The sequence below is a fragment of the Meriones unguiculatus genome, chromosome 5 (assembly GCF_030254825.1).
Source record: "Meriones unguiculatus strain TT.TT164.6M chromosome 5, Bangor_MerUng_6.1, whole genome shotgun sequence".
In the NCBI taxonomy this organism is placed as follows: Eukaryota; Metazoa; Chordata; class Mammalia; order Rodentia; family Muridae; genus Meriones; species Meriones unguiculatus.
This window is the reverse complement of record NC_083353.1, coordinates 112,076,804-112,095,545: the sequence shown is the minus strand read 5'-3', so window position 1 is coordinate 112,095,545 and position 18,742 is coordinate 112,076,804. Positions and strand designations below refer to the sequence as shown.

The window sequence follows — 18,742 nt, the reverse complement described above, 5'->3', positions numbered from 1 at the left end:
TGCTGCTTGCTCATACAAGAAATCTTTCTATTGCACAGCCGACCTAACTTTAAAGGACTTTGATCGATGTCAGAAACTTGTCTTTGTAGGTTGATTCTTAAGAGCTATCCATTTTTATAACATATGAATACATGTGTGATAGTTTCTTTCTCTGCTGACCATATTTGTAGACAAGGAGTGGGTTTGACTTTTTGTGTGTGTGTGTGTGTGTGTGTGTGTGTGTGTGTGTGTATGTTTCTAAGAATGTGACTTTTAATTTGCTTGTGCTCAGTTGAGGAAACAAATCTCTACCCGGATGCACATTTCGAGGTAGTTCAGCACAGTGGCCTTGAGCGTGAAGGCTTCTCCTCGGATCACAGAGTAGGGCATCGTGAGCTTCACAAAGAAGGTCTGGAAGACTTGGAGAGAAACCACAGGAGAGAGCCCAAGTCCAGTGTCATTGGACAGGCAGAAGGCCCCGGCCTTCCACTCAGTGATGGTGTCAGGGACTGTCACTTCCATTTCAGCCACTCCTGAGGAGCTGTAGGGGATGGGGCATGAAGTAAAGGAAAGTCAGCTGCTAAGTATGTCCCCTTGAGGAGGAGAGCCCTAGAGATGAGTCTGTGGTCCTAAGTTAAATGCACTCAGTAGAAATATCAGTAATTGAAGAGAAAAGCTAAGACCTCCAGTGGGGAAATGGTAGGCTTTTCTTCTGTTTTCAGTTAAGTCCATGACAGAATCCTCTCCTGATTATGAGAGCTAAACGCCTTATAGAAAAGCATGGCTATCAGTGGTGCATGTATTGCTCATGTACTGATACTGTTCTCAATGTCTATTATGAAATACAGCCCCGCTATGATGGGTTTATAGCTATTCCTTCTGCTCCTACTGCGTCTATTCGGCCGGAATTATTTCAAGCTCAACCTACGCTTGCTTATCAGTAGAGAATCAGATCTTTAATTAATACGTATGATGCTTGCTTTCATTTGGTCCATAGGCCACCTTCTAGAATCTTTATAATTAAAACTTTTCCAAGGGATTTTACTTCTGACTCAAAAGATAGAGGTAACATGGTAATGTCTCCTGAAAACAGAGATGCGATTTCAAATTGGAAAAATCAGATAAGAGTTTTCGGTTTCTCCTAGAAGGGGTTTGCTGTCCTTGTTCTCTGGGAAATGCTCTCCTCGCCAGGCCACAGTAGAGAAGGGGCTGTCACGCAGCACACTGCTGGGAGCCTCAAGAGAAAGGTAAACGTTTCCCGCGATTTCACTCCAGGTTTTTCCTTCAGTGACAAAACCATCTTCTGGCTTCCCCTTGGGAGGGATTTGTGAATGCATGAAGCATCTTAGCTTTTGCAGTTCTTCCCAGGGGTTGGCCTGCCTACTAAATCACCCATCTTGGGGAACGAGTGGTTTGCTCCAATTCTCAAGATCCCTGACACCAGGGAAAACAAAGAGAAAATGTGCAATGGGTGTGAGTGGCTATCTCCCAGGGCTCAGCACAAAGAGAAAGAACGAAAGAATTCAGCTCCTAGTTTTGTCCTGAAATACGTTTGACTGGGCACTCAGTGACACTGCTTTCCCCAGGGGATCGGGCCTTTAATGAGTTCGTGGTCCTCTGGGAACATGACCGTCTGCATGGGCCTTTCATACTGCCCCTTCTACCGGATGGCTCCAGAGACAGATCAAAGTGTCCAACAGCTTCCCTGTCTCTGGAAGTGAAAGGACGACAAGATACTTGCTTGGACCCTGGGGACAGGGACTGACAGGATGAAGAGAGATATGTGCACTATGAGGAAGAGTGTTTCCTCTCCTCAGCTCTGCAGTGTGAACCCAGCTCCTGGACTCTCCAAGAGAAATGAAGGGATTGGAACAAACATCTGAGATGCAAATGATTTCCACCCCCCTGCCTCAGCGAATCAGCTTCCACCTCCTCTATCTCAAGGCACTGACAGATCTTGGTAAACCCCAAGCTCCTGGTGACCACAATGACAAATAAGGTCGTGCAAACAAACACAAAGATCTGAGAATCATCTGCAACCGTGGTTCTCAACCTGTGGGCCGTGGCCCCTTAGGGGGTTGAATGACCCCTTCCTTCACAGAGGTCACCTAAGACCATCAGAAAACACAGATATTTACATTATGATTCATAACAGTAGCAATTATTACAGTTATGAAGTAGCAAAGAAAATAATTTTATAGTTGGGAGGTCACCACAACACAAGGAACTCTACTGAAGGGTCACAGAGTTAGGAAGGCTGTAACCGCTGCTTTAGAATGTGCAGACAAATCCCATGAAGAAATGATAAACTCAAAAAACAACCAAACAGATGCATACAGAAAATATCAGAATACAGACTCCTATCGGGCACATATGGGATACTCTCCAGGGCAGAGCACGTGCTGGGTCAAGAAACAACACTTACTTTGAAAGGCACAAAATTGCTCTGTGTATCTTTTCTGACTAGATCGCTTCATTCACCGATTGCCCTAATTTGAGGAAGACTCAACATTAACCTCTCAAAGACATCCCAAAATGGAAGTAGAGGCCAGCCTTGCTCAGGTATCAAAGTCAGATGAGAAGCTCAGAAGAAAATCAAACTATGACCCAATATCATACTTCTTAAGAGAATAACAGCTACTGAATCCAATAGGACATTCAACGGATGCTACAGTGACCACTAGATGCAAAACAGTGCAACCAACGTGACATACCACATTAGCTGACTAGAAGGTAAAACTCATATGATTATAGATTAAAAAAAAAAAAAGTCAGCATCTTTCCATGACACGAACTCTCAGTGAAGTAGGTATAGAAGGACAATTTCTCTACATAATGCAAACTGCTCATGAAATCCTCCTAACATTATACCCAGTAGAGAAACCCCTGAACCTCTGCCTGTAAGATCCAGCATAAGATAAAGGTCCCCACTCTCAATGGAGTGCTAGAAATACTTTCAAGAATAATTGGATTGGAAAAAGAAGTCAAGAGTACCCAAGTTGGAAATAACCAATTACCCCTGTTTATCAACTGTCTCATCCCAAGTGAAGAGAATCTCACAAGTTCATTAAAAGAAACCAACCAACCAACAAACACACAAAACCTGTTAGAACTAATAAGCTCAGCGATGCTGCTAGATGCAAAATCGAAAGTATGTTTGCATGTCTAGACCAGCAACAAGCTATCTGAAAAAGCAATAAGACAACAATCTCACTTACAGTGGAATGAAGAATTAGAAATCAGTTTAGCCTAGGGGACTTCTACTTTTCTCACCTTACTTATGTTTTCCCAGTAAAACTAAAACACCGTGCTGTGCAATACTAAATAAAGACATTAAAAAGGGAAAACTCACTGGAGTTTAAAACTGTGATGAATCTACATTTCTACATCTTATATAAAAATGAGTTACTTACTTCACAACCACCAAGTCCCAGATCCACGACTCAGGGAAGTAGGTCCGTTTAGTCTCCTTGGGAGACTCTGGAGCCACTAGAAAATCATTCATGAGGTTTTGGCCTACGAGATGGTACGCAGCTGGTCCTACTGTAGATGAGAGAAGACAGGGGTGGTGAATACAGATATGGATAAGAGTTCATGAGACATTGTGCTACCAAAGAGCTGCCGTAGACAGATTGGGAAGGTGCGATGGGAGTCAAGGAAAGGACATATGGGCAACCTGGAAGGCTTCTTGAAGGAAATGGCGTTTCAGCTGAACTCTGAGGTATTAGAACAAACCAAACCAGGGGAAGAAGATACCAAGCACAGAATGGAAGAAGTGTGGCCTTCTTGGACTTTTGCAAAAGAGATGGTTTTGTGGGAATCCCAGGAAACTACTGCCCTCTGTGGAAAATGGAGAGATGGAGGGTGTTGAGGGAGGAGGAGGATGGTAGCCTAAGTTGCCACTGACGTGTTCATCAATGGTAGCAGAGGAAAAATACATATAGCAGTGGTTTTGAGAAACAGCTCACAGCAGTGGAGGAATCAGGGATAGAAGACTATGTACTGAAGGCTGGGTGAGAATGTCAGTCAGCTCTCCCTTACTGTCACTTTCAGTTCCTGAAGTGCTGATAGCCACTTGACACCAATAGACATACTGACAGACAGTAGACAGACGGGCAGGGACAACAGGTTCCCTGTAATTCTCAATGCAATCTAGAAGTAAGAATATCCGACTCTCCGTAGTACATTTCACATAGAAAATGAATTTACTCGCCGAACGTTTTCCTAGATTCTTTCTCTCTCTTCTCCATACTTAAACACATGCAACCACCAGTGAGCAACGGCCTAAGACTAAGTTCGCGCTGCCTGCTAGGATTCGGCAGAGAAATGGCTTGCACAGCTGAAGACGGTGAAGAGCATCCACTGATGCTTTAGGGCCGTTGAAGATGCTCTTCACTCGGCTGAGAGCGCCGCCCTGCCTGCTTTGGGAGTGTTTTAACACAGTTAGACTGCAGGGAACCTTCCCTTTCCTTTCAGCCCCCTCATCGTTACCGGCAGACACGGGTTCTTGGTGGCTGATGGTCTGACTCCTCAGAGTCCGTCCGTCCTTTCCACAGTGCCTATCCCAGGCCTGCACTTCTCCTAGGCCACCGCTCACACCCTGCCTTCCGTGCTCTGCAGGCTTACACTGGGTGGAGGCGTGCCCGTAACAGCTCTGAGCTTACATCATCATGAACACTGCAACAGCCTTGATGTCTCTGCCTCAAGTCTTTCGTTAATCTTGGTCACACTTTATGCTTAAAATGTTGTCTTACTTGGTTCCGTACTTTTGGGCACTAACCTCTTTGAGTGTGTTCGAGCCGTTCACAGACTTTGGGTTTATGGATCTTTGAGTTGGTGAAAACCTTTAAGCCCATTTCCTACAAAGGAAACGACCGCCCAGTTAGTGCCTCTCCATTCACACCTCCTTCCGTCTGAATTAAACTTTCTGTGTTTGCACCTGAAGCAGGAATGACAGCAGGCTTGCGGCGTGAAGGTCATTTTGCCCCTTAAAATCACCCAACAGCAATAATTGTATACATAACACCTATAAATATTGCAAAGCAATGACCTTCAATGGAAAGAAAACGCCATTAATCATTAATCAAAATGCCTGGCCCTGATTCCTCTGCGCTTCGCGTATCTGTTTCTGCTGGTGACCTCGGAGAAGGTAGTTGATCCCTTTACTCTGTTGGTTTCAATGGTGTTGAGGAGGCACCGACACCTGTATTCCACACAGGGTGCTTTGAGAACTTTCACAACACCTGTCTCCAAGAGAAGATGCTTACCTCCAGGAGGCCGTACACGTCCTCTTCACTGGTGTTCTCCACCAGGGAGTAGAGTATCCCATTGATGTAGATGTCGTATTGCTTGATACAGCCTCTAGGGTCTTCTTCCCGCTGGTCAGCACCCTGGGGGAAGCCAGTGAGGTCCTTCACCGGTAGCAGATTGTAAACCTGCAGAAAGGGTACAAGGGTTAACTCGTCTGTGGCTCTCTGTTATGTAACCAAGGGAGAAGCCCGAGGGCAGCAGCACCCAAACCCAATGTACTTCCGACTTAATCAGCCGGGAAAATACCTGTTTACAGCATTCGGCAGCAAACCCTATACTCAATACCAAAATGGAAGCAGAGCTTCACAACCTAGGAACTGGAATTGAGTTGTGCCATGGGCGATACAGTGTTTTGAGCGGAAGGAATGAGTGGTAGTTCTGACACTGCCTGGGAGCAAAAGGCACAGGTTCCCCAAGAGAACAAGTGCTGTGAACAGCTTCCACGTGAGAGGAAAAAGCACTTCCAGAGACAAAATGCTCCAGGTCATCCTACAGTCCCTAAGAGCTGAACTCTGAACTTGGCATGATACTTTCAAACCCATTTAGGGGAGAGGAGTAAAACAGACATAAAGTGCTGACAAGGTGCATAGAGGTGCATTCACAAGGAAGAGATCCTGGCCTGAAAAGACAGGGCCGGGAGCAGAAGCGACTCCTCCTCAGCTCCTCCCCGGCAATCTTCCTCTCTGCCTTCTTGTCTCCAAAACACATTATTATCATTTCAATTACAAAAATGTAAGGTTTTGTTTGTTTTTCAAAAGTGTTTCTCTGTGTAGCCCTGGCTGTCCTGGACTCACTTTGTAGACCAGGCTGGCCTTGAACTCACAGAGATCTGCCTGCCTCTGTCTCCCCAAGCACTGGGATTACAGGGCTGTGCCACCATGCCCGGCTACAAAAATGTAAATTTATAAGACACAAATATCTGACTTTCCATAGATCTAGCTCCCCAGCACCTAGGACAGCTCCAAGAACACAGTCGTTGTTAAGGACGTGTTCGCTGAATGTCTTACACTACCAGGCGAAATTGTTCTATTAGTAAAAGACTAACAAAGAATTGAGAGGAACACGTCCTGTCCCAAATGCCTGAATGCTCCTTTTTTACAATTATAGCATTACTAGACTGTCTATTCTCTGTGTCCATCAGAGTTACCATCATTTTAAAGCTCTGACAAGTACAAAAATCGCATACACACACACACACACACACACACACACAGGAAACAATGCTATTTTTCTCCTTATTGAGATGTTCTTAGTATGTCCTTTCAATGTACAGTTTTAGCATATCTATTAAAAATATCACTTGTAAAGGCCAAGCAGTATGCACTGGTAAGATGGTTCAGCAGGTATGTCTACCATGCCAGCTTGAGGACCTGAGTTCCAACCCCCAGAGCCCACTGTGCAAGGAGAAACCTGCATATCCACACATACCATAAATATACACACAGGAAAATAAAGTAGAAATGTACAGATCAAGAACTTTTTTTTCTTAGGCTTCTATTTCCTTTTTTAACCTTGTTTGTTTGTTTGTTTGTTTGGGACCAGGTCTCTCTATGTGGTCCTGGCTGTCCCAGAATTTACTACAGACATCAGGCTAGCCTCAGACTCCCAGAGATCCTCCTTCCTCTGCTCTCCGAGTGCTGGGATTAAAGGTGTGACACCACATTGGCTTTGTATGTGTGTGCATGTGTGTGTGTGTGTGTGCGCGCGCGCGTGTGCGTGCAGGTGTGTCAGAAGGTAGCCTGTGTCATTCTTCCCTTCCACCATGTGGGCTCCAGGGATTGAACTCAAATTATCAGGACTGACTGCAAGCTCCTTTATTCATTGTGCCTTCTTGCCAATCCTATGCTTACTTTTTTAATGAAGTGTAAAGATATGATCTGCTTTTGTAAGCTTTCATAAGTACACGTTAGCCAGAACACATTCCAGCTGGCCTCCATAATGAGAATGTGAAGCTTTAAGAAAATACAATCAGTATATACTGACGAGTAGTCATGGGTAATAGTGCACCCTTTCATTATGTCCTTTTGCAACTATGTTATTTCTCAATGTCACAATCATATAGTGATTCATTTTTCTAAATTTTTTTCAGTAATGATGCTCAATTTGTGATGTTCCTTATTTCAGTTGACGCCATTCTTATGAAAACAGGAATCTGAAATACCACTGGGTCTGTGTAGTCTTGGAGCAAAGAGGCCACCCAGACCTGCTTCATAAAGTTTGTCATCTTCACGAGGCTTCCTAAGATGTTAAAACTAGCTTGAGAACAAATGTTATTGATTTTGCAGAGTTATGGGTTTTGGCCACTCTGCTCTCTTTTACATAAGCATCGTTATCATGACCTCCCGGTTCTGCAATCAGAAATGACCCTTTTTGTTTGAACATCTGTCCATCTCTTGCAGCATTTTTTTTTACAGCTTGCCTCTTGCCCTCCTCAGCTCAGCCAAGCTCAGTGGCTCAACACAGTCACAGCTTATGTAGCCACATGGTCTGGAGAGGGACATGGACGCTTGAATCATAAGTCTTTCTGGTTAATTTGTATTGTGTTTTCACCTTTCAAAATACTGGTTCTCTGATTAGTTCCATATACTAGGCAAAGCAATGGCATCATTTTTTCACCTGCAGAAGCTAGTAATGGGAGAGAGGAAAGAGGCATACGAGAGATCGTTGGCAAGAGGATCTTCCTTACTAAGAAAAGTATCCTGCAAAGTTCAAAACTATCAACCTTTAGGAAACTATAGTTGTTTATTTTATGCTTTTACTTATTCTTTGAGAATCTCATATACTAGATTTTGATCATTTTCTTCCACCTTCCTCAGTGTAACCGTGGTTTCTTACGTTACTCAAGTGTTTCCTCTCGCTTCAGGACCCTCACATGGGTTGTCCCGCATATCCAAGGCTGACAAGGACTCACCAAGGATGGAGAGAGCTCAGCCTCAGGCTTCAGGAGCAGCAGGCTATGGTCGACAGCTCGCAGGGCACAGAGGGAATTAGGAGAAGTCATGACGCTAAGGAGGGTATGGGTGCCGGGAAGACTGCTATTTGGGTGGAAGGTCAAAGTCACCTGAGGAAAGAAAGGTCAGAAAAATCGATATCTGAATTCCACCATGTGTCCTTTATACTCCCCAGATATTCCTCACCTTCAACACAGAACAACTTCGGACTCTTTCACAGGGGTTGGTTTATGCTACTTGAATGAGGCCTCCCCCCTCCTGCCCCTTGAACCTCACTTTGGTTTTCAAGATTCAGTTGGATGACTGTAATGGTCTCTCCAAAGGCATTTTTAAGTGGCCATCTTGAAGGGTCAGTCTTTTACCTCTGATATACAGTGGGTGCTCATTAAATCTGGGTTTGTGTAACGCAAAAAGGTCTAAGCATTTTCATTTGGGCTTTGTGAGGTCTTTAAATTTGCTCACGAACTTCCAAGTGTTCCATCACAGAGTGGGGAAAAGGCCACTGAGAGAGGTTACGGGTGATGAGTCGGTGCTGCACAGATAATTTTCAAAGGGAGGCAATAACATGACTCCTTAATGCGAGTCTGCAGTGACCCTGTAGAACCTTGCTAGGATGACAATTTAACCCACTAGTCCACACAGGTATAAAAAAACGGGTAACCTGGAGAGGACAGAGCTCCACAAGGAGACCAATAGAACCAATAAATCTGGACCTCGGAGAGGTGAATGGTGGAGAGGGGCCAGGCCCCCTGCTCAGATGTAACCAGTAGGCAACTCAGTCTCCATGTAAGTCACCTAGTAAGGGGACCAGGGTCTGTCTCTAACATGAATCCTGTTGCCTGTTCTTCGATCACTTCCCCTGGGCAAGGCGGTCTTGTCGGATCACAAAGGAAGAGGATGCAGGCAAAGGAAGAGGATGCAGGCAGTCCTGAAGAGACTTGATACTCTGGAGTCAGTTGGTAAGGGAGGAGGACTCCCCCTTTCTAAAGAGTAGGGGATGGGAATAGGGGGAAAGTGGGTAGGTGGGACCAGGAGGAGTCGAGGGAGGAGGTCCCTATGATCAAGATTGGGAAGCAAAATGAACAAACTAATTTAAAAAAAATGGGACTACTAGTGATAAATGTTGACATTTTATTCTTTAACGGACCCACCTTGTTGTTCAGACAGTTTCCAATCTCATATTTGACAGTATCTGCGACTACTTCTCCACCAGGCAGAACAGTAAAAAGGAGCAATCGAGCCAGAGGAGCCAGGTCTGTCTTCACCGGGATAAATATGGAGAAGTGGCCTTTCACTGGTGCAAAGAGAACGAGAGGTAGTCATGGGTTAAACACGTTCTGGGTGAAAAATGAGAGGTCCTTTATTACGTGGGGCCAACGTGGGCACCTAGGCTGGCCAGCAGCCGCTGGAGTTAGCAGACATCACGAGCAGTGCACAGAACAAAGGCATGACAAGCTTGCAGAACCCTGACCTCGGAGAAGACAATGACACGAAATCCTCCTTCTTATATAAATCATATGTATTTTTTTTTCTTGTCACTTTTGAGCTCTGGCTGACTGACACTGCCCTCAAAAGCTAGCTGAGAGAGAGGAAGTATCGGTTTCACCATCATTCATTCTTGATTGCTCACGTTAGGAGAGAAGTAAGCTCTGGAACCTGTGGCAGGAGGTTAACATACTGCACTCATGCTTATTTTCCTTTTTACCCGCTGGGAAACATGGCGGTATCCTTGTCTCCTGAACGTCTACACTCCCACAGAAAAGCCTGCTTTGAAACCTGCGTAAACTATGGCGTTTGCTTTAACTTTTCTTGAGTCTGCTGCATCAAGAAGTTATAGTAAAGCATTCATAGTTTTCTAGTAAGCCAGTGTTTGGATCCCATCAGAATGGGGGAAACCTTCAAAAGTTTATTATTCTGTTATCCAAGGGCAGAGTCCAATTCCATGGTAGAAATGACCAGCTGACCCTTTATAAATCATCATAAACTTCAGAGGAAACACACACACACGCACACACACACATACACACACACACACACACATACACACACACACACACACATACACACACACACACACACAAAGAAGACTTTAGCACAGAACCAGGTAAGTGGAAAGCACCCCAAAGTTTTCCTCCTCTCCATTTACACAATTCTAAAACATCCTCCATACGGAGAAGAGAATGTGTGAACATTTCTAGCTGGAAAATTTGAAATAACTACAGCATACTTGTGACCCTACCAACATTTTAACTAACCTAAGGAAAGTATATTGGGAAAAAAAAAAAAAAAAGAAAAAAACCTATTTGATAATGGATGGCAGAAAGGACACTGCATTCCACCTGGCTTCCTCTTTATTGTGACTAGATGGGAAAGAGCCTGTCTGGAAGGCTCCTGGCCGAGCAGCAAGGTCAGGTGGTGGGCAAGGAGCAGAGCTGATGATGCCATACTCACTGTCTCCGGGCTCCACAGGCAGCACGTGAGTCCCTGAGCGAACGATGCCTCCCCTTGCCATGAGCTGCAAGACAGGAAATTAAAAAATTTCCAACAGAGATCTTAGCTGGGCTTCCGTTCCACACGCTTGTCTTATTGAGCCCCTGCTGGAAATAATTAGCCCCACGAGAAGTCAGACTTTAGAAAAGAAAAGAGAAGAAAAAAAAAAAAAGACTAAGATGCCAGGGGCTGGAGAGATGGCTCAGCAGTTAAGAGCATTAAGTTCAGTTCCCAGCAACCATGCTAGGCAGCTCACTGCCACCTGTAACTCCTGCTCCAAGGGACCAGATGTACTCTTCTGGCCCCCCTGGGCACTCACACACAGATACGCACAATAATAATAATAATAATAATAATAAGTTTTAAAGGAAGCCAAAACAGTGATGTCTACAATTCCATAATCCCGCGCCCCCAGGGAGCTTTATCTGCAGGGGGAAGGCTGCGCCCTCCCTTCTCACCAGATAATAGAAGACTATCTTCTTCAGCTCCTGCACAGCCTTCCTGTTTAGAATATAAAGCACCTGGATGTGCAGCCGTTGGTCACAGCGCAGTTCGCCAGGCGTGGATACCAGGTGCACCAAGCTTTGGCTTGGTGAGAAAACAGCACTGGCCGTGTGCTGAGCCTCCACATGCTCCTCTGTCAACCATCGGAACCCGTGGCAGACATGGTTATCCTTGTACTTGGCCTAAGGAATTAGAAAAACGATGTCATTTTTACTAGATGGTGGATCAGGGACCCCTGGCCTCACGATGTCCTCACAATGTTTGTTCCTCCTCCCTCTGTAGTAAAAGCAAGAAAGGCCCTTATTTGATTTATCTGGCTTAAATATAGGCATGTTCTGTGGCCCTTTTTTTGAGTTTGGTATTTATATGTCAGAAGAGAATAGCATGAGCCATAGAGCTTGCTGCTTTTTTGGCTTGACGGTGCCTCTGCTCCTTTGTCAGTGAAGAGAGACACCAGAACTACAAAAGCTCACCAGGGAGGGTGAACACAGTCACCGCTTCGCAAGGCTGTGGTGCCTTTGGTGACTGGTTCCCATTGGGTTTTATGAATCAATGAAATGGCATAGCCTTATAGAAAATGGCTGCCAATAGCAATGGCTGGAGCGGAGTTTGGAGAATTAGCTGGTGTGCTTTCCAGGCCTATCTTAGGTGTGTGAGTGAATACATTCCGTAGTTCTGAATTTCATAATATTTAAATCAGACCAAACATCCTACTTGTTAACAAAAAAATTATTATTATTTATGGCAACAACATTTAAATTGCTTTCTTCTGGCTTTTTTGAAATATATAGTACATCATCATTAGCTACGGCCATGCAACTGGGCAGTAGGGTGAACAATAATGTGTACATAAGAATAAGACTGCTAAATTTTATAGAAACACCAGTTTATTCTATTTTATTTTACTTGGCACAATATTTTCCATGGTGTACCACCTTATAAAATACAGCACCCATAAAACTGGTAAAAGTTGACCTTGAATTGCCTCTAAGTTATAAAGCTTGTTTCTCTCCATAGGACTAAACACAATTTGGAGAGTTCATCTCTTTAGGTTGCAATGTTATTTTTGAGACTTGCTCATGTCTTTACAAGCTCTTTCCACACTCACCCTGACAGTTAGGGAGGTGTCCATGATGTTGTCCGTGTTGATGGAGAACGACACCAGGCCATCCTTATCCGTTGTAGCGTTTAAGTAATGGTTTGCTTCATTTGCTATGATGGAGATCATTTCATACTGAATAGGGGCACCTCTCCCGTTCTCCAACAGGACCTGAAGTTTAAAAGCAAAGGTCTTTCTTTAGGCATTGCATGCACACAGTGCCAAGCACTGTGGGTATCATCAGGAGGCTACAACGTGGTAAAGGAGACAGATGTTAAATAAACATGTAACTAATATAGACTTAGCGAGCAGTAACCAATGCTAGGAAGAAAAATAAGAGTGTGAAGAGATACAAAGCAACAAGAATAAATAGGAGTGACCTAACAGATGCACTGTGGCTAATTTGCAAAGACTGTGCGCTATGTATAACTCACAGAGAATGATATCTAGAAGAGAGTTACATAGCAATAGAAACTTAATTCAGTCCTCCAATTTATTTGTGATTCAGACATTGTGGTAGATGAGATAACTCCCCATGGCTTAACATTATGGCACAGCATTATGTATGTATACAAACAAAGCGTCCTGACACGGGTGCCACATGCTTCTCTGGTTGATTTGCATGTGTTCCTGCCCTCCCATCCGAGATGGTGAGCCTGCTGGAGAGTGGGCAGTCTTTACGATGTACTCGCCTATGACAAAGACAAAGCTGAGGAGGCACACTCATCCTTAGAGCAGGCTTTAAAAACCAAACGGTTGTTAATACCGAACTCAGCCAAATGAACAGATAAATGATGCAGCCCAGTCCATAGTATAAAGTTGCTGACATTTTTGCTATAAGCTACTTTAAATTTTTTTTAATTTTTTTAATTGACACAAGGTATTCATAAAATCCAATGTGAAATTTTAATACATAGGTAAGCGGTGTATAGTGATGAGATAAAGATTATTGGCATATCAGTCATCTAGTATATGTACTAGCAGAAAACAAAACAGGCTGACATGGATCAGCATCCTTAAATATCAATACTATCTAGGTTTATCAAGAAAATGTCAACTGCGTGTGCAAACACAAGAATGGGCACACAACTCCACCCTTTTGCCTTCTGCTGAGATAGTCTTGCTGCAGATAGTAAAGTTACTTCCCAGCACTAAATTATAAAGACTACAGTAAACTTCTGAGAATTTTAAATGGACTACGCTTTGACTTCAGGAAATGGTTAGCTCTAAATATATTCTGTCACAATGACTGAACCCTTCCACAGTGTACTCTAAGTCTAGTCCTGTCTTCCACATGAAAAAAAAATTAAAAAGAAGAGAAAGAAAGAAAAAAAGAAAGAAAGAAAGAAAGAAAGAAAGAAAGAAAGAAAGAAAGAAAGAAAGAAAGAAAGAAAGAAAATCCACAGCATTTCCCACTGGGATAAATACAGCCTCAGGCTTCTGGAGTTACCGAAATCATTTGAACATCAGCCCTCAGTAGAAAAATCACAACAGGTCTGGGAGAAAGGTCATTAAGAAGAGTAGAAACCTCAAAGAGCATTTTAACTCTATATTTATGGCTGTTTCATATGTGTGTGTGTGTGTGTGTGTGTGTGTGTATGTGTATATACATATATATTTGTTCTTACACATATATACACATAATTTATATGCGTGTGTGTGTATATATATATAGATATAGATATATTTGTTCTTACAGAAAAGTAATGCTAATATAATATTTTTGAAAACCCCTGGCACAACAGACTCTTTAATACTTCAAAACAAGAAGGAAAGCAATACATGTGTCCATTTCCACACAGAGTTGATGTTAGAAGAATAAAGCAACCGGTCATCATGAATTTCAAGGGGCCTGGGAGTTAGTGTCGTGAAAACCTGCTGTGTAAACCATGGAAAAAGACTGATTGCTTTCGTGAACCTGGACAACCTTGATAAGCCTTTGGGACGATTTTATAGGCTTCACAGACAACTTTAAGACAAATGCACCCATTTTTGTAAACTGTAACTTTCGGTTAGGTATCAGACATTTGGTTATATTTTCCCCCTCTGGCTACATTGACAGACAGGGGTAGCCAGGTAGAACCTGAACAGACTTTGTACCTATGATGTGCATTCTGATAGCACGTGGCTTGATGAATTGAAAAATACTCCACCTGTCCAACGAATGGAATTCCTCTTCTGAAATGCAAGTCCACATTCACAAACGTCAGTTTGGTGATGGTTCTTGTGATTTTAGTGAGCCCGTTTCCGGTTATCTCCACACCTGAAATAGAAGGGGGGGAGAGGGATACATTCCTTTGTTAAAGGCCGACGTCCATGAATTTCTTAGATCGTTACCTCCTTCCTTACAGCTCATAATTTGGCCCAGGCAGCCAGTGAGTTTCGTGTTCTTCTCCCACACCCGTGCAACACACAACCTGTTCCCTGTTCTTGGATCTTGGCGCTCACTTCGAGCTGCATCTCATACTCTTGCCTCTTGAGCTGGAAAGCCTTGGTTTTTAGTAGATGAGAGAAGCAGCCACGGTTGTCTAGCTAACAAGGGAGAAAATAAAACATAAAGCGCATTGTTCTGCACAGTTCGGTAGCTGTTGAAGCAGGTAGACTGTAGGGGGTTGATAAAATGAAGTACACATTTCCTATTGTTTTAAGGACACAATACTCACTACCCAGAGACTAATTGACTAATTGCTGATGATTTCGTGACAGTACCTTGTGTATAATTGACAGGTATAACTCCTCGCTGCCTGACATTCCCTAGAAACAACAACTGAGAAGAACACTAATGGTTTTGGGTAATCTTCGTGCAACAGAGAGCTAAGGCTTCGCCAAATGCTGGGTCCCCTCCCATGGCAGACATTGGTCATTGGTGGTCTCTCTGATGATTGTCTCTAGATGGGGCACTCTTGCTTCTAGAAAGAGAATGGAACTGACACCCTTCAAGGTCAAAATGATACGTGGCTTTTCTCCTTTTACAGATGATGCCTGGGAAAAACTTCAAGTGATTCAACTTCAATCGCAAAAGACAGGGAATTTTCTTTTAGCTCGGCCATTTATGTGTTTTTAATCTCTTAAAGCTACTATACAATTCCCCTCCTGCCTTCACAGTGTGTTGCCACCAACAGCGCCTTTCTCGTTAGCCCCCGGAAGGCACGTCTCTAAGCCTACCTGCTCACTGAGTTTCTCACAGTAAGCCAGCGAGTCTTCACCGAAGCAGTTAGAAGGCTCACTGGACCTTCTGCAGATGTTTACAGTCACATGCCCCAGAACAGGCTTCCTGTAGGTGTATCTGTCGTGGAAACATTGCCAAAACTCAAAGCAGGCCCTGGACATCCCTGCTCCTTCCTTCTGCAAGTCCCCTTCCGCGGTAGCACATCCACTCCCAATGTTACCTTCTACCCTGCGCAGGGGTCGCTTGTTACACACCAGACGCAAACAAGCTGGCTGCCATTCAGGAAATTTCCTCACCCCACTGCGCTCCTCTTTTCCTGGGTTGTTGTTTATTTTTTTTTAATTTTTGATTTTTTTTTAAATTATAATTTAACTTATTTTGGGACAGTTCTATGGCCTAGGGGAGCCTTGAACTCACCATCCTCTTGCCTCCGCTTGTGTTGAGATCACAGGCACAGATCAATGCCCTCAGTTTTTTGCCTTTAAATTTTCAGTGTAATCTAAATAATGGTGTCGTTTTTGTTTTGTTTTGTTTTGTTTTACAAAGGCTAGATATATATTTTTTTTATTTTAAAAATTTCCCCCACTCTCCTTGCCCATCCCCTTTCTCTCTTGTAGCAACTTTCCTCATGGCCCCTTCTCCACTTTCAGGCCACACGTGTTCTTTCTCCTCTTTCTTCCCTAATCATGGTCTCCTGGTCTCAGAGCATGTGCCCACACACACTCACCCCCCCCACTCCTACGCACATCAGCCTCACAAGCGAGGATCCACACGAAAGAGAGGATGTGTAATTTTACATTCTTAAGAGGAAAGTAATTCCAACACACATGCGCACGCACACACACACACACACCATAACAGAAACTACAGATATTTTCAAAACTACTTAAAAATCCAAACTACTGTTTGAGGTCTCCCCAGTGTAAAACTCTACATACGCTTGTGACTTTTTATGAGGAAAATAGGGTTGCAGCGTAAGCGTCACACACGACTGTTCTGTTTTCAAGGACATATGTTTCCTCCCCTGCTTGAGAATTTGAAGTATCCCTGTCTCTCTTCGCAGGAGCACTGATCAGCAGTCACAGGGGACTTGGCGGCCACGGCCCTGAGGCAGCTGATCGTATGTTGCCACATGTGTGATCTCAAGGCAGAGCCAGCGTTTTTCACTCTCTGTTCTGTGAGTGCCACTACAGGTTTCTGAGACTGGGGGCCTCAGGTCCTGCAGACGTTTCTGGGTTCAAAGGGATCATCCTGAAAGCGCATGTTCAGTCTCTCGAAGAAAATGGCAGTGCAGAGAGGGAGGTGACAGGCTGGAGCAGCCTGAACCTGCTCTCTGCCCGCTGTTTGCAAGGTCAGGTCGGTGGCCTGTTACTGACTGAAATTCCCGTGTAAGTGTGCATTATTTACCGATACCACTCATGGCTAAGGGAGAGCCAATATTTTTCAGTGCATTTATATGTGTATGCGCACAAGTGTGAATGAGTGTGTGTGTGCGTGTGCTTATGTGTGTGCCTGTACATGCTCCTGAGTGCCTGAGTGTGTGCATGTGTGTGTGTGAATGCTCAGCTTTCTAGCCATGTGGCCTCTCTATAAACGGTCCCCACCTCATTGGCAGTTATAGAAATGTTGATAGAGATGTAAAAGAAAATAAGGTTAAGAGCACTGTCAGCTCTTCCAGAGATCCTGAGTTCAATTCCCAGCAACCACATGGTGGCTCACAACCATCTATACCCTCTACTGCCTTCTTCTGGTGTGCAGGTGTACATACAGATAGAGCATTCATACACATAAAATAAATAAATAATTTGAAAAACCTTTCTGCTTCCACTGATGGTTAGTAGTTTAAAATAAAAGAAGGAAACACACAAAAGAAACAGGAGAAGACTGGCCTACAGATGGAAACACTCCCAAGGAATTTAAAGTTCCCATGTGGCCCCTGCTTTGGGGGGAATCAGCCAAAGTATCTCAAACGGTGGATCTGCTTCAAAGAGGTGGTGCTCGCCTTTGATCCCAGTGGATCCCTAGGGAGGCGAAGGCAGGAGGATCTTTGTGAGTTCGAAGCCAGCCTGTTCTACAAAATGAGTTCCAGGGCAGCCAGGGTTACACAGAGAAACCCTGTCTCAGCAAGAAAGAGAAAGTAAAAGGAAGAAAGAAAAAGGAAGGAAGGAAGGAAGGAAGGAAGGAAGGAAGGAAGGAAGGAAGGAAGGAAGGAAGGGAAAGAAAGAAAGAGAGAGAGAGAGAAGGAAGGAGGGAGGGAGGGAGGGAGGGAGGGACGGAGGGAGGGAGGGAGGGAGGGAGGGAGGGAGGGAGGGAGGGAGGGAGGAAGAAAGGGAGGGACGGAGGGAGGCAAGGGGGAGAAGGGGGAGGGAGGGAGGGAGGGAGGGAAGGAAAGAAGGAGTTATTTTCATTTCCATCTACTCACTCGCCACACACAGACACACGCATCTCTTCATCCAGGATGGTGATTGTCTCTGGAACTTTCACTTTGACTTCAAACTTGGGAAGCACTGTAGGTCACAGTGAAGGAGGTTAGTGGTTGCTCTTCAGATCTGAAGACTTCAATGTTTTCCAGTTCTTTGTAACAGTTCTCTAATGATAGTCTGGTATTTTGTAAAGGTAACTCCATTCTCCAATTTATCTATGCTTACTTCATCCTCAAGGAAAGATTTTGATTAAGGAGCTATGACAGTTCATTGTAACCTTAAAGAGTCTCTCTCTCTCTCTCTCCCTCCCCCCCCCCCCTCTCTCTCTCGCTTTCTCCACTTCTCTTCCCTTCCCTCTTCCCACTTTCACTACTGAAACAGTATTTTATTTTGGTCATCCAGTATTGCTACAAACAACTAAACTAAATGTCATTTTATTCTCAAATCACTAACACCCCACTGGACTTAGATATAATCGATTCTACTCTAAGCCCAAAACATGCATTCATGGGAAGCAGAATGAATCTAAATTAGCACAAACTCTGAGCCCTAGAGGTCTCGGTTATGAAGGACAACGTCCCATGATTTTCCATGATCCATACCAAATCCCTTCACAGAGAAGGGGTGCTCTATGGTCCTGCCCGAGTCTGTGCGTATCACCAACTTGTAGGAGCCCTCAGGAGGCTCTGAGGAGAGGGGGAAGGACAACTGTTTGAGGCCACTCTCTAACTTGACACTCTGCCATTGTGCGATACGATTTCCTCTGGGGTCCTGTAATAAATGAACCACAATTCACAGAAGCGCAGAGAACATCTGA

The 18,742-nt window shown here is 44.2% G+C and overlaps 1 protein-coding gene across 1 annotated transcript in view; it reads right to left on the bottom strand.

Moving 5' to 3' along the window:
* Positions 1-18,742, bottom strand: part of LOC110546072 (alpha-2-macroglobulin) — a 46,172-nt gene that overhangs the window by 22,354 nt on the left and 5,076 nt on the right. Inside the window, exons 6-19 of the mRNA XM_021632650.2 lie at positions 18,528-18,696; positions 17,925-18,009; positions 15,499-15,619; positions 14,751-14,865; positions 14,487-14,596; positions 12,343-12,504; positions 11,189-11,416; positions 10,692-10,755; positions 9,392-9,534; positions 8,201-8,350; positions 5,247-5,414; positions 4,760-4,838; positions 3,393-3,519; positions 292-520 (exon numbers count right to left, since the gene is read on the bottom strand). Coding sequence (XP_021488325.1) covers positions 292-520; positions 3,393-3,519; positions 4,760-4,838; positions 5,247-5,414; positions 8,201-8,350; positions 9,392-9,534; positions 10,692-10,755; positions 11,189-11,416; positions 12,343-12,504; positions 14,487-14,596; positions 14,751-14,865; positions 15,499-15,619; positions 17,925-18,009; positions 18,528-18,696 — 1,950 coding nt within the window. The remainder of the gene's footprint in view (positions 1-291; positions 521-3,392; positions 3,520-4,759; positions 4,839-5,246; positions 5,415-8,200; positions 8,351-9,391; positions 9,535-10,691; positions 10,756-11,188; positions 11,417-12,342; positions 12,505-14,486; positions 14,597-14,750; positions 14,866-15,498; positions 15,620-17,924; positions 18,010-18,527; positions 18,697-18,742) is intronic.